Source organism: Stegodyphus dumicola, chromosome 2, assembly GCF_044657685.1.
Source record: "Stegodyphus dumicola isolate Sdum_Otavi_A_Nest chromosome 2, ASM4465768v1".
In the NCBI taxonomy this organism is placed as follows: domain Eukaryota; kingdom Metazoa; phylum Arthropoda; class Arachnida; order Araneae; family Eresidae; genus Stegodyphus; species Stegodyphus dumicola.
Window position 1 is genome coordinate 205,396,114 of NC_140769.1, and position 15,958 is coordinate 205,412,071.

Here is a 15,958-nt window from a genome sequence, read left to right on the forward strand (position 1 = left end):
GAAATAGACATATCCCTTGAACTACAAAAAATACTGATTTTACTCCAGTAACTTCTGTCTGTGGGACGTTCTTAAAAGTGAAATTTATAACGAAATAGAATGACAAATTTAATCATGTAATGAAAGAACTGATAATCCTGACCACGTGAAGGAGAAAAACATGCAAGTTATTGTAAGAGTTTCACCAGACATTCTTTCAGTAAGGATGAAATGAACCATAAATAAATATCACTGTGACATCTAGTTTAATCAGTAGCAGAAAATTAAAATCACAAACATATGCTTGATTCTACCTAGCAACGGATTCAAATAATTTGATGTCTGATTATCTGAAGCCATGTTAATTGCAATTCTATTACGCTCAACAAATGACATTCATATAACAACTTTTGGGGCAAAAGTACTAAAGAAATAAATACCGGAACTATTCTAAATTAGTTAAACTTTCTCAAATGCAAGTGATTTTTTTGGTATGTTGATACTTCGTATTGGTAAGAAAAAACTATTATTTCTGAGTCGGTGTCTGTCGTTTCTTAGTCACGTTCGTGAATCATATCTTATATGAGAACAAAGAAGAAAGTAATTGGATGCAATCAATATACTCCGTTTCCACCTTCTGCCTGACGTTTTGCCGAATTGCGTTCTCTGTAATTCGCTCAGTTGTAAGGGTGTGGGCAAAATTGACTTCGGCGAAAATGTGATTAGTGAAGGAAAAAAAGAAAAATTATACTCAACATTAAGGCGGACATTTAGCTTGCACATTGCTCTATCTGTTAACTCAGTAAAATGACGAATAGGTACTCAAGATAGGTTTACTGAACAGCATTAAAGAACTGCTACTTTTTGAAACCATCTGTAACGAAATATTGGAGTAACAGTGGAGGTATATTTGAAACCAAATGCTCGTAAAAACTTCCAAATATTAATCGCATTAATTTGCTTATTATCATTTAGTTGCTACTGCCGTTTATAAAACTCAGAAAGAAAGTTTAATTTTAATAATTTTATATTACGACTTAAGTTTCGTCTTTACAAGTTATATTAATAGAAAAAAGAGAAGCAAAAGTAATTCTTCACAGAGTTATTTATTATGACGGCAATTCAATGTACATATAATCAGTTAAAAAATTAGTGTATGTCCTGCAAAGCTTATTATGTTTACTGGAATAGAAGATAACGAAAATCAGCTATGTCTTCTCCAAGATTTGAATCACGGATAATCAACTATGTCTTCTCCAAGATTTGAACCACGGATAATCAACTATGTCTTCTCCAAGATTTGAACCACGAATAATCAACTATGTCTTTTCCGAGATTTGAACCATGAATATTCCAGTTACTGTATTCTGTTATTCTGAAATAGGCACTTCAATGCCACTTTCACCGCTCTACCCAGTTTGCGATCGTAACTTGTATTGCCATCACAGCGCAGCATTTGTTTTCTCCGCGTCATATGAGACTGCACTTCGAGTCGGCCTTCATTCGCGGGAGTATCATAGCGCAAAATACCTAAACAGAAATGAAGTGTTGGGAAAAAATTAAGCAACTCACCTTCTTTTCCGCAGCTGTTGTTTGCATGGTTACAAGTGAAATCGAGAAGCAGAAAATAACCTTGAATTTTCTATTTTAAAATAACAAACTATAATTGGCTGTGCTAACCAGTTGCACCATAAGAATATGTACGAGGAATTCAATAGTTCCTAATATTCTCTTCCACTTAAACGATGACTGTTAAGAGGCATGAAACCCAGTATGTATTCACTAAACAGTAAATAACCACATTTAGTTCGAGTACCACTGTAATGTCTGTTAAGGTTTTTGAAGTAAAAGACTTGTAAAACATGAATTGTACTATCCGTGGGATTCAAGCCACTGATCATCTAGTTGATAGATAGACGTGTTTACACTTACACCGGGAGAGCACACACGATGGGGATGCGATACTACTTTAGACCCCTAGAACGACTTTTATGAGACGTACAGTTTAATCTCGTTTGGATAAGACTAGCAGTTCAGACGGATTTGATTCTGTGGAATGGTTAGCTGAACGGGAGTCTTCGAGAATCATTTTATGCATGACCTGAATTACTGAATAATATGAAATGTTAATTATGATTAATGGTTTTTATGGAGGTTTTTATAAAGCAAAGCTGGTGCGTATTTAGGTCAAAGTCTTGTTCTGTAGAACTACCAGTACTCAGTTGTATTATCCGCAGAAGCATTGGTGAGCATTTTCCCCTTCCCGTTGTCTCTAGGAATAAAGTACTACTATTTTCCTAGAACGTAAGAATGCAAATTTTTTTCTCAGTATTAAACTCGGTGTCCGTAATTCAGAACAATATTTATTACCTCCTTTCACCCCCGAAAAAAAAGAAACATATAGTTTAGAAGAAGGGGCAATGTTTTTATTTCTATAAAACTAAGCATTACATTTTCGATTTAAAAAAAAAAAATATTTTACTTTCGTAGTGTATAGAGTTAAGCAAACTCGTCTAGTTTTTTAATAAAAGTTTTTTTAAAGTAAGTGCTTATCTAAATCCAGTTCCATTTTGTAAAATATTCTTAATGCTTCATTTAGTTGAAAGCAAAAGGATCCACACTGTGATATAAAAAACTCTGAAGATATGCTTAACAATGTTGCCCAAAGTGGGGAGGCACATATTTAATAACGAAACCTAACGAAACCAAAATGGCATTATTTGTTTCCAAAGTGAGAAGGTTTCGTTTCATATTATTCCCTTCTTTTATAGTTCTCACAAGTTCTTCTGAGCTCTACATTATCCGAAATTCATCGTAGTCATAAAACAGAGGGTTGCGCTATTATTGGCCAGCCTTTATAGAAGGCTTTATAGAAGACTGTGAGTTCGGCATATTTTTAGTGCCACCACGCCTCAAAAGCAGCATGCATTTAAAAATCCTTCTCCAGGTTTCGAACTGAGACTTAGCGATAAGGCAACTGACTTCACTAACCATCATATCAATCAAGCTAGCATAAAATAAAAGACACCATAATATATACCTTATAAGGTATTTTCTCTCTCCTATCTGCACGTCTTCGTGGTGTAACGGTAGCATACTTGCACGTATTCGAGAGGTCCAGATTCGAGTCCCAGGAAGTGTATTGTTCATTTTTCATGTCTCTTGCTTCAAAATAATCTAATGGCTCTACAGTGGCGCCCGAAGTAAAAAGTAGTGGATGATGATTCTTTATTACCATGATTTGGCAATTGGGTACCCTAATCCACAGTCGCCTATTAAAATGAGCATTTGCTCCCTCCTTTTTTCATGCCTTCGTGGTGTAATGGTTAGCACACTCGGCGCGTATGCGAGAGATCAAGGTTCGAATCTCAGCGAGGGCATTTTTTATTTTTCAAGTACTCTTGCTTCAGAAAAAATACCTGTCTCTACAAACTTTCACATTACAATCAATACAAATCTGCAATATTTTTTTTTTAATCCGGAAAAAATTCTTGTCTTCTTTAATATTTGAAGATATGTACCTAGCTGGTACGGTTATTGGCTAGTTGGTACTGTTCTTTATTTGTTTAATAAGAAATCTTCATTGAAATTCAGCATTATTAAACTATAATTCGAATCATATTCAAATGAAAAGTTCAACAGGTAAACTTACTCCAGTCAAAGCTACTTCGGAATAAATATTCCCTAATGAAAGCTTAGCTCTTGACATTTGAAATACGTTGAGAGAATTATAATAATATTGTTGCGTGCAACTCTGAACCGTTTAAATACTTGGCAGACAAGCCATTAACATAGGAAATTTTACAGTGCAAGCGTGTGACTTGTTAGAATCGCAGACGCTTGCGTTTGATTATAATGTCGTATTTCTCCAAATATTTGCTAAGCTACAGTTGAAATCCGAATTAATTAGAACCGCAAATTAATTAATATTGAGAATATTAAAAACATTCTCTTTACCAGTTCAATTAATACTCTAAATATACTTTTGCTGCATTAGAAGAGGAGAAATTTTAATTTAATGAAAACATAAATTTCTAAAAATATTGTCTATTTTAGCTTAAAATAACGAGCCGAATAACGATTATTGGAGAAGTTAAACAGCAAGAATCAGCTTAATGTTTGTAAATTTTTCCGGATTATTTTCGAGGGCTTAAATACAGAACCATCTTTTCAGCTGCCTAAGTGCAAATGAACGAGATAGGATATGTTGATAGGATGAAAATGTCTAGAAAAAAATCAAGCTACTGGCGCCATCTATTGATCAAACAAGAAAACTAAAAGATAATTTCATTAAAGGCTGAGAGTAAAAATGGATTGGAATTAGGGTCGTTAACTAGAACAGAAAGATATTTTTTGTATGTGAAACGCCTCCAGGAAATCTAATTCACCAATGGAAGATGTTTTTTGAATAATTTTAGCTTTATCTTATTGCCATGTTCTAGCTCGTTCATTTGCACTTAGCAGCTGAAGAAGATGGTTCTGCATTTAAATCATTTAAACTAGTCCTGAAAAATTTACAAACATTACGCTGATTCTCGCTGTTCTTCTTCTCCAATAATTGTATTTATTTGTTTGTTGTAGCTGTTTCTGTAGTGTTGATGTCAAAGTGTTTGATTGAACTTGTAATTCCTCTTGCATCGGCTTAAATATACTTAGGTGTTATATAGGTAATTGTATTTAGTATAATGTATTTTATGTATTGTAACTGTATTTAATTAAATGTATTGTGAGTACAAATGTAGAAGATATATGTGCATATATTTAATATGTATGCGTACATAATTATTGTAGCATGTATGTGTATTTTCATTTATGTAATATATATGTGCATTTAAAACTACGTAATAAAGCTTCGTTCATAACTACCAAGATGGTAAAAATGTTAATTAATTCTAAAAATGAAACTGTGACTATGTTGATTTTTTCTTGCTTTTTAAAATCAATTAATATTCTGCCAAGTGGACTCTAATTTCACGAGCTTTCTGTAGCTCTAGGGTAGCAGTTCCCTCAGGCAGTGTTCCACTGTTTTGAATTGCTTTTGTTTATTTATTTAGTGCAATTTTAGCAAATTTAACAGTTTTAATGTATATGTTCCTTTAATTAAATGTATAGCATTTTACTGTGTTTGCAAATAATTTCATGTAGACGTTGGAGATCATATTTCAATTTCTAATCGATAGTGGCACTGTTTATCTGTGATATTCCTTGAGTGTTGAGAATTTGTCTTGTCTCTGCCTTTCCTTTGAGCTATTTGTAACTATTTATCTAGATTTTTGAGCTGTTCTTTATTTCAATCGAGTTTCAATTTCTTCCTTTTCATTTGGCACAGTATTTAAGCAGATTTCTTCGAAATCGTAACTAAGAACGCCACCTCTGACTTCTGATTACAGTCTGACGAATGTTTGAGGTTTCATTTAATTTGCTTAATCAGTTATTTTATGTTTATAATCTTTACTGTCACTTCTCATCTTCCGTTTTGCCACCAGAATATAAATTAGTTCGCGCGTGTTTAAGTGAAGGTCTGAGATTGTTTAGACAGAGCTTGCTCTACCTCTTGAAGGCCACGTTACTAGGTTGTGTTCTAAGATAAGAGTTCTAGTCTTCGGCTTTGCATTAGTACTTTGCGATAGTTAAAGTCTCGCCGGTGAAGTGCAAGCCAGCTTCGCAATACTGCAGCTCTGTGTAGACGTTGCCTATTAGATATTTAAATTTAGCTTCACATTTGAATTTCTATTTTGAGTTCTCATCATAAATGCTGACGGATTTGCAAGCACCAGGTGTGCCTTCTGTTCATCCATTTCAGTTTAAAATAAAGGGTCAACACGATCACAGCGATAAGGATATAGGAATAAAATACAGTTTACAATAGTAAAAGCATTTAAAACTTATAAGTGTGTTACTCGTAGCTTATGTTCAGATTTTCAGAATACGTATTGTCAATAAAGAATGTATAAAATTATCCATTCTGTTTCCTCCACTTAGTATTCTGAATATTTGTTTACTGAAATAACTAATATAAGAGATATATTTCCCATGTTTCGAAACTTTAAGTACAGTTGAAATGAAGTTATGATGGAAATATATTTCTTTGCTTGGAAGTAACAATTTGGTGCATATATTTTTCGAGAATATTGTTTCGCGATTGCTCTATAATAATAAAGATTCAAAATATATGGGGCCCACCAGCGTGTGAACTGTAAAGTTGCTAAATACTGGTAGTTGGGTCGGAGGTTCGAATCCTGCGAACTGGCTTTTCGACTTGTGTAGCGCAAATTCGAGGCATTTCGAATTACGAAAACATCATTTTATTTAGATAGTCTTTGTGTTGCTTAATTTAATCCGTTAATCCAACTAGCGGGTGCTGCATTTTAATCCTGTCCAATTATGTTAGAAATAACGTTTAATCTGAAAAATAGATGTTCGTAAGATTATACCACAACTGAAAACAACGTCTGAGCATTTCTAGAATAAGAACAAGTTCTATGAAATGAATAACAAGTTTTTTGATAAAATATTTTTAATAAAGCTAAAACTTTGGCAAATTTTGAAACTTTGTGAATAATCAATTCCCAAATGCAAGACTATTTTGTAGGCATATGCTTTTCGGGCAACTTTTACAAAAGTGTTTTATACAAGAGTATTTTATTGTTTAACCTTCAATGAAGAATAAAAGCTGAAAAGTAAGTAGCTTGCGGTTTTAAATCTTTTCTTCTTTAAATTCAAAGGAATCGAAACATAAATGTTTTATTTGTTAAATTTTATTGCAAATAAGAAATGCAATTACTCCTTAATGAGCTCAGCAAAACAGTTCTTTTATTTTTATTTTAGAATGAGACAAAAGTACTAAAAAAATCCTTTTATTTTTACTCTAGAGTAAGCAGCCTGTACGCCTTGCACAAAAGAAAAATGCGTCATTTCCATTTCTCCCGTTCTTTTGGGCCGACTGAAGAGCTTTAAATTGCGTTTTTCAATGCCTCGAAAGCAAGACTTAGAATATATATTATATTTAGCATTTTTCTAATATCGGTATTTTGATACAAAATCAGACTTTTTCTAAAATGGCATGCCAGTTTTTTCCACATGTCGATTGCATATGTCCAAGGCAATGTTATTGTTGCCAGGGCTTTCACCATGCTCAGCACTTTTGGAAACATCTACCTGCTGGCGTGCATTCCTTGCAGGTAGGCCAATAAATCCAGAGACTGCAGTAAGAATAAAGCAAAAGACCCCAAATGTGCCATTTGTGGGGAACACTACACAGTTTAGTTTTAAAAGTTACCTTCCTTTTCCGAAAGCAAGTTGGTGAAAACTATTACTTCGACATCTCATTGACACTCTAAAAGAACATACGCAGAAATCCTTGAACTCTAAACTCTCAAGATAAATTACCGAGACAACGAAGATTCTTAATGTTGTATCTTCTGCTCTGGCTATACCATAGATTTGAGATGGCATTCTTTTCCCCTGTATTTTATGCTATTACGTTAAGTTTATCATTATGCTACATTTTAGTGGACCTTTTTTTGTCAAGATTTCTGTGTTTCTTTAAGCACAAGTTCTGATGTTAATGTTCTGATCAAGTTTTGTCGCATTTATCCTGCAGTGTTTGATTTAGTGACCTTTGGCCAACAATAAACATGGTTTGCACATGCACTGTATTTTACGATGTGTTATAAAATTTATGTTTTCTCATATGTTCGAAGCTCCATCTTTTACAACTTCTCGCAGATGTTTGCAGAGAAAAGGTGCCTCCTCTTCTTTCACCAACTGCGAGTTCCCTTCCTTCTACAGGACCTACGGTTCAAGATTCTTAAAAGTCAGGCCACTCCAATGAGGCGTTAATTTAGTTGTGCTAAAAAATGCTAACAAAGACAATCGAATGAATAATCTTAGTCTCCAAGTCCATCTTTCAAAAATTTTTAGTAAATCAATTTATTCAGTTTTTCATTCCTTTCACTTAAGTGTCACCGAATGATCGAAAATATCTCTTTCGCAAAATTCAGTATATTCTTGTCGTCAAATCTTGAAATTTCTAACAAGTACTTAAATATGAAATTAATTAATTACATGCGTATCTTAATCAGTCGTTAAAGTACGTATTGAGGTAAATTAAAAAATGTTGATCATCCTAGCTGTTAAATGCTATGTGCTAGAAGTGATAAATGTTTCACTTCCTGAAAAAAATAAGGATACTCCTTAATGAAAATCACACTCAAAGTAAATATCAAGATGCTTTGTTGCTCTGAAGTTTTACAATTACCAGGACCTGTGATTAATGGTTTCTGTCATTGAAGGGAAGTAAGATCACTTACATGAAGAGAAAATGGCCTAAGTCAGTAACGTGATAAATCTTCTCGCCTCATAGATGGTGCATTTCTGGAAAGTATAATCATACATTCTAAGCTACCCGTGTGGCAACACGGTTACGAAGTTCTGGTTGAGGAGTTTAAAGTTAATATTCCATTTTAAATGGAATGCATGAGAATTTGTTAGCGGTTCACATTTGTTAGCATTAACGCAGAGGAAGACTAATCTTTTAAATGTTTGAGAAATAGTGAGAATGTAAATAAACTTATTTTGTTTATGAGTTTATTTAAATAACTACTGTTGACGCCATAATGATAATTATGAATTTGTTTGCGTATTTTGTATTATATAACACAGATGATAAATCAGTTATTTTCTTCAGAATTTTGAAATTGTTTGTTAGAATAAAGAGCTTTAATTTTTAGAGTTACTATTACTTTGGCCACTCATACGGTATAGTGGTTATCGTAGCCTACTTCAGTACCGAAGGGCTCGGGTTCGAAACCGGTAGAGGGCATGGATGCTTGTAAATGTAGAGTGTCTTTTCAGCATATGCCACACTAAATATATGGCCAGCATAATGTTGTCCTCTCGTGTGTTTGGTGATAGGGAAGAAGAGGGGGAGATCCTCGGAGTGTTCTCCCTCAAAACTGAAGTCGAAGTAGAAGTCCAACTTGCTTGAGGCTCTGGCAACCATTCTTCGATAAAATTCATGGACAAGACAACAACAATATCTATTATTTTGCCTTAACCAGTTATTTCAGCCTTTGCTATAACTTCTCCTTTTCGTTTCCTCAGCAGAAACTGTATTGAGGTAGAGAGTATTTAAGCATGTTTCTGTCTTTCGAAGCCCCTTTACTAGATTTTGCCAACTCTTATAAGATTGAAGTTTTCAGTTTGGGTTATAGTGGCCGTCATTTAAATTGTTACGCTGACGAGAAGTTCTGAGCCAACTTAGGTCTTAGTTAAATTATGTAGTCTTTGACTATATTTTTAATTTAAATGTGTCTGTTACTTTTCTTTCATCTCTTCAAGTGGTAGCTGTTTGTTAAGCATCAGAGTGCTCTTATGTTCAAGTTCTGTTTTACTAAAAAGGTTCTTTTTTACATTTTTTATGAACGGTATGTCCTCGTTTGCCAAAATACCTTTTTCCTCTTGCTCAGGTACTAAGCGAAGGAAAAACTTCGTTCTAGTGAGTAATAACTTAAATAGAATAACAACAGAGAGGTGAAAGATTATGTTTACCACCCACCCACGTCACAACAACATACACTTTGCGAAAGCCTTTAGACCAGAGATTCGGAAACTTTTTCTCGCGTCGTTCTCTTTTATCAGAATTTCTTCATCCACCCCCTCACGTTTATCTCTATAGTGTATAGCATGCAGCATAATTATAATAGGAATAACTGCACGTTAATAACTTCTAGATAACAATTAGACTAATAATTTTAAAAAACGTTTCGTAAAATGATATATTAGATTTTGGTTTTATTACATGCATGCATCGGTATATATGTATATATAGTTTGCATAATCGGGTACCACCCAGGTTTTGAGCGTTGTTTAAATGACAGTTTGTTTGGCTTAAAGTATAATTGTTTTACTTTTTATATTTATTTGCTTTCGAATTTCGGATTTATATATAATGATTTAAGACTAATTTGATTTTTTCAAATGGTCTTTTTACATAATGTAAAGTTTTGTGATTTTGTTCGAGTAGCCAATTTAGCACAATGTTATGTTTTTATCTGTTTTAGCAAGTGTATCGAAGGCGTGTAGGTAAAATCCTGGTACACTTGAGATTCGAGTTTTCGGTTTTATATGAATTTTAGTGTCTTAAATGAAAATTTAAAAGATTCGTTTTTTTTTCGGTTTTTGATCTCAAATGAACCAGAAGAACGAAACATGTTTTCGAAACATATTAATCGACTTTTGTGAACCTTTAATTCCCTTTACTTCGATGAGTTCTAAATTGGAGTTTCAGTAAAAGGAGATTAATTATTATTTTTATATTTTTATTATCTTGTACTTTTATCTTTTGCATTTTCATTTTTATTTTTAGATTTTGTACTACTATGAATTCTTATTTTAATTTTGATATGATTGGATTTTGTGTTAACCTCTTATGCACGCTTGCTAATATTAATATTTTTGAGGAATAACCTTGCTCTGACTCAAATTTACTTTTAACTTTAGAATCTTGTTTATCCAATCATATGTATATATAAGATATAACAAAATACGATAGCTGCTTTAAAAATAACTGGCGACCTCAAAATTAAATATTCTAGATTTGGGGCTTTCCCCTAAATTCATGTTCTCCCAAATTCGAGATCCTTCCATGTTATGTAACAACCTCAAATTCACCAATCACAAATTAGCTGTACTTATACATCAGACGCAGTATAAATACTCTTGGCACAAAAAACTACGTTATACTTTTCCTAGCTCCAGCCACGCTAGCAATGTTATGCTACTCTCTGCCTACCTTTATCTTATTCTAAAATGACGTCTAATCCTCAGTATACTATGTAAGAAATTATTCTAATTCATTATGATTGGATAAATATCTACTAAGATGGTTTTATATGCGTGACAATAAAGATTGGAACTTCTTCAAAATTCATTTGTGGCGGCGTCAGCATTAAAAATATGATATACATATATATATATACAAAACTGCATATATATATATGTACAAAAATTCAGAAAGAAGAAATATAAATATAAGGGAAAGCATGCACTAAAACTGAAAATATCTGATCTTGGAATTATGATGCAAGAAGAGCTCATGACATTGAAGTAGGATGTTCACTCGTAAATCTACTTCAAAATGCATGGGTTAGGTGAGTTTTGAAATTTAAAGGTCATCCGTATTATGATGTAAGAAGTCTTGGAATTGATATTATGATGCAAGAGGAGTTTATTACATTGAATTAGTATTGAACTTCCTATTTCAATGTAATCAACTCTTCTTGTATCATAATACCAAGATGAGATATATTTCAGTTTTAGTGCATATTTTGCCTTATATTTATATTTCTTCTTTACTATATGTTATAGCTTTATACCAATAAATAGTTAATTATAAATTTTATTCCTAATTTTTATATATTTAATAGGATCTTGATTATGCAAATAAATTGCCGGTGCATATTCGGCTAACTATCCATGGTCCTCCTTAAAAATTTCGTCGACATCCATATTGACCTCGTAAGAATCTCCGGCTTAGATCAATAAAGATTACAAAGAATGTGAGTAAACAATATTTCCCCTGACCGTAAAATGAAATGAACCGTCTCTTCTGCAGTTATTCGACATTAAAAGGAAACCTGTTTAACTCATAAAAGAGAAACGGTCCTTACTTTTCATTGTAAAGCTTCTTCTTTAACAGTTGAGCACTATACTAATTAAGCATTTATTGGAAAAGGCTGAATCTATCCATCATCTAACCGTCTCATCAACGAAAACGTTGCCCTTGGTGCAGCTCAGGGAGCGACCGATTTTAAACCCCTCAAAAGATGAAGTCCAATCAAATTTTGAAGGAGAACAAACTAAGGGACAAATTGAATATTCTCCTCGACTCCTCTTCCTCTACCACCTGACCTCTTTAGAGAAAAGTTTCGGCTCGCCAGCATTTTAAATGTTCTACTGCCTCACAGACACTAACAAGTATCCAGGACTTCTCCATCATTCGGACCCAGGCTAAATGATACGGCTGCTAGGAACACTAACCACAATAACAATCAGGGTTCATTACCACAACAACAATCAGTTACATGTTTCTGGAGGTAGCATAAACGCCAGGATGTATCAATAAGGTATTGGTAACAAATTTGTGTTCCTACAAATATACGATACACTTTTTATTATTATTATTATTAGAAGAAAGTGCGTAATATATTCGTTCACAAACACAGTCTCAAAAGTCTAAAGGATTGCATGCCTACTGTTATTGATATTCTTTCCTTCAAATCTAATTCTAATAAAGTTTGTTCTAGGATTAAAAAGAAGAACAATGTAAAATTTAAAGAAGTGTATGCTTTATGATGTCTTTCCTATTAATAATATCTTCCTTTCATTTTAATAAGTTATTTATCATAAATTTAACTATATTAAGAGAAAAAACTTAAAACAAATGTCAATTAAAATATTTCTGTTCCCATATTATTGTCAATAATTGTTTTTCCGAAATATCTGAACATTGTCCCACATCTGCCCATTTATTCATATTCTGTCTCAAACAGAATTCATAATTAATTTTTCAGTATATCCGATACAATGAGCATTTTTACAAATAATTTCAGACCCTGTAGCATAACTGTTATCCATAACAAAATTCAAATATCCTTTTTGTGTTTCGCATGTCAGTGTAAATGATTTCAACAATATCTCTGTTCCTTTTGTTGTTTTCACTTCAATAAAGTGCAAACAATTTCTAGATAGATAAAAGTAAACATGCGTAACTACGAATATGCGATTAAATTCAGACGTTTAATTGCATTTATTACAATTATATAAATGAGCATACCAACTTGTAAATTGGTTCTTATTTTGCCTTCAAAAAACTAAAATTTAGACTCTCTTTTCTAATGTAAGTCTTTTATCTAAACACATGCAATAAATAAACAAATAGTCAATACTAAAAATGTTATTCTAATATAGTAAATAAAGATTAAAAACATATCAATTTCAGTTGCAAGTTATATATAGAAGTCTTTCAGAAAAGAACTGTAAATAATTTTGTTAACAAAGAAAATGTAATTTACATCAACTATTCATTCGAAGAAAACGAACTTGTCATTTAAATATGTCAGTAGTTCAATGTGTGATATATGAATTATAATTATTGTGTATAGCAAAGCAGCAAAGATAGTTTTTATTTCTTTTATCTATCTTCAAAACATTATATAACTGTCTTCTTTTCCAAAACATAAATAATAATACAAATAATAATATAAATATTTTTTCCACTTTTATATGAAAATTATTATGCAAACAAATAACATTAGACTCTCGGAGAATTTTAATAAAACTCTGTGGATTTTATAGGTGATCAGATGTAAAAATATTATGCAAAAAAACCAAGCTTATATTCTCAGAGAATTTTAATAAAATTCTATAGATGTTATAGGTGATCATATGTAAGTCCTTCTTCTCGACAAGAAAAATTTTGCAAACGTAGGAGGAACAGTAATCATACGTATATTGAAATCAATGGTGAAAGAAAAATGAAAATGATTGTTGCCCCGCCTATCGAGAAGGATTTCTTCTTTAGCTAATGACATTGATTCGAGTCCTTTCCAGCGCTTTCAAAATTCTGACTGCTTTGCCCTTTTGTATTTCATTATTAATTTCTTCAATACATTCTTTTCTGTTTCATTACTTCCAAAGATTCCATGTAAATATGAATTTTAGTCTTTCTAGCTTTAAAAATGCTTTGCTTCTGAAAACGAGACTTATATTCTGCCAGTCATCGAAATTAATAGAGCTTTATCATGACGATCTAAAGTTATTTAATTTTTTAATTTTACATTGCCGTGTTTTATTTTCAGTGATATTAAAATGCTTATTTTAGAACATTTTATTACTATTATTACTTTTAATTTTTATTATTATTACTTATTTGCTACGCTCTATTGTTTAATTATCTACTTGAATACTGCATTTTACTATTCTTACATATTTGTTTCTTTCAATCAAAAGGATACATTTCAAGAGGCTCTTTAGCCAAATCACTCATCTGATAATAATAATAATGAAATGCATCCAGGCAACGACTCGCGTTTTTGTTCGCTTCAATAGCAATTTCAATCAAATTGTTGCCTTGAAAATAATCTGTCAGAATTATATTGGAACATGATAACTCATTCCTGAACCATTTGTTTATAGGGTAATTTACTTTTTCGGCCATTTTCCTGAGACTCATTGTAGGATCTATTACAGGCATCCATTTACTTGCCGTTAGTACTGCAACTGCAGCTGTCGGGTAGTATGGATTCGAACAGGCTTTATTAAGTAAATATTCATGTAAGTAGTCAACATTTTGTGCTCCAGCCCACCAATGGTGAACTGCCAACGAGAAAGCAGAATCGATTAGATCATAGTTCTCATACTTGTAAGTAACGAGAACTCTTTTATCCATTTTCCATAAGAATTTCAGTGGTAATTCAGAATATTTATGCTCAATGAGGTATTTACCGAATGTAATTTTCACTAGATCAACAATGTCCTTATGTTGCCACTTCTGAAGCGGCTGGGGGTTAAACATTCCAGTTAGCTGACGATGAATGTCTATAATGACAATCTCTTTTGTAGCATTGATAAAATCTTTCACATCCTGGAGGACATCTGTGAGGGATGGCAAGCCCATGCGGTGTCTGTCATGAGTAATTTGAATCTTGCTTGGTATCGAAACAGACCCCTCGTGCCATACTCTCAAATCTATGCACCGAATTCCATACACCAATTGATTAAAAATCGATTCCTCCTGCGTGTAGACATATTTTTCGTACACGGTGTCTTTTAAAGGATTGTATTTGGAGTAACACCCAGAATTATGAGTGCCTGGTATCATCAAGCAGTTAAAAGTCATGTCACCAATTATATTTTTCATATTATACATCCAGTCGGGATTAGTCCTTAGGCATGTGGAATGAACAATCCTACCCGCTTCCAGGTAGACTGCCCAGTAGCCCAGACATCTAGAAAAGAGGTTCTTTTTATCAAAATCAAAATAAGGGAAGGAAAAATTTGTTTCAATGCGCCCTTCTGGGCAATCACTTGGTTTGTACATAAACAAATGATCTCTCAAGTTGGTCTTTGGATCGTGAGAATATAGTCCTACGAATGAATAGGATCTTCTCATTCTTTCACAATCAACATCATAATAGTTTATAATAATGTTTCTCTGGTGAGGTGAATTGAATGCTTGAAACCAGGCGAGAGAGGAAACTGTAAGGAAAACTTTCGGTGCTAGAAAAAAAATGAAATAAAATTTGCTTACAAATTAATATATTTTTCATCAATACCAAATAACAACATTATTATTGTAACAACAAAAACATACCAAAAAACTATTAATGCAATTAACAATAAATAACAAGAATGGAGTAATGTAAGTAAATTAATGGAGTAATGTAATCTAAGTGAATGTTAAATATAACCTTATTCTTCAGTTACGGAAGTGAAAATGACAATAAGACTTGTGAGAACCTACATAAGAACAAGAAAAAGAAATTCCAGAATGTTCCAGACAACAGATAAACAAGCCCTACAGCAATCTATTAACCGCAAACTGAACAAAACGAAACTAATAAATAAATTCTAATGATAAAGAGGGATTAGAATTGGGATTATTGATCAGAATGGAAAGATCTATATGGAGGAAAATATCTCTAATCTCTCTGTTCTGGTTAATGATCCCAAATTTTATTTCTCTTTATTGTCAGCTTTATAAGAATTTTTTAATTGCTTTTAGTATCATTTCTATCGACAAACGGTGACATCTGTTTCGATGTCTACCATTTATCTAAAATATTCTCGAATTACTCCTTGTTGTTCTCAAGTAGCCACATGCCTCTCTTCTTTAATTATCATTATTTCTATAGTTGAATACGAAATTTCCAGTTAACCTTCGAAATTATAATCGTGCAAATATACTCATGTTACG

The 15,958-nt window shown here is 32.6% G+C and overlaps 1 protein-coding gene across 1 annotated transcript; it reads right to left on the reverse strand.

The window, feature by feature from the left end:
- Positions 1-12,784: 12,784 nt before the first annotated feature.
- LOC118188573 (PI-PLC X domain-containing protein 1-like) lies at positions 12,785-15,256 on the reverse strand. Its single transcript, XM_035359035.2, has one exon. It carries the CDS (start codon positions 15,152-15,154, stop codon positions 13,982-13,984), a length of 1,173 nt encoding a protein of 390 aa, XP_035214926.1. The 5' UTR covers positions 15,155-15,256; the 3' UTR covers positions 12,785-13,981.
- Positions 15,257-15,958: the final 702 nt, after the last annotated feature.

Coding starts and splice junctions, on each gene's coding strand:
- LOC118188573 (XM_035359035.2), bottom strand. CDS start 15,154: ATGAGAAGATCCTATTCATTCGTAGGACTATATTCTCACGATCCAAAG.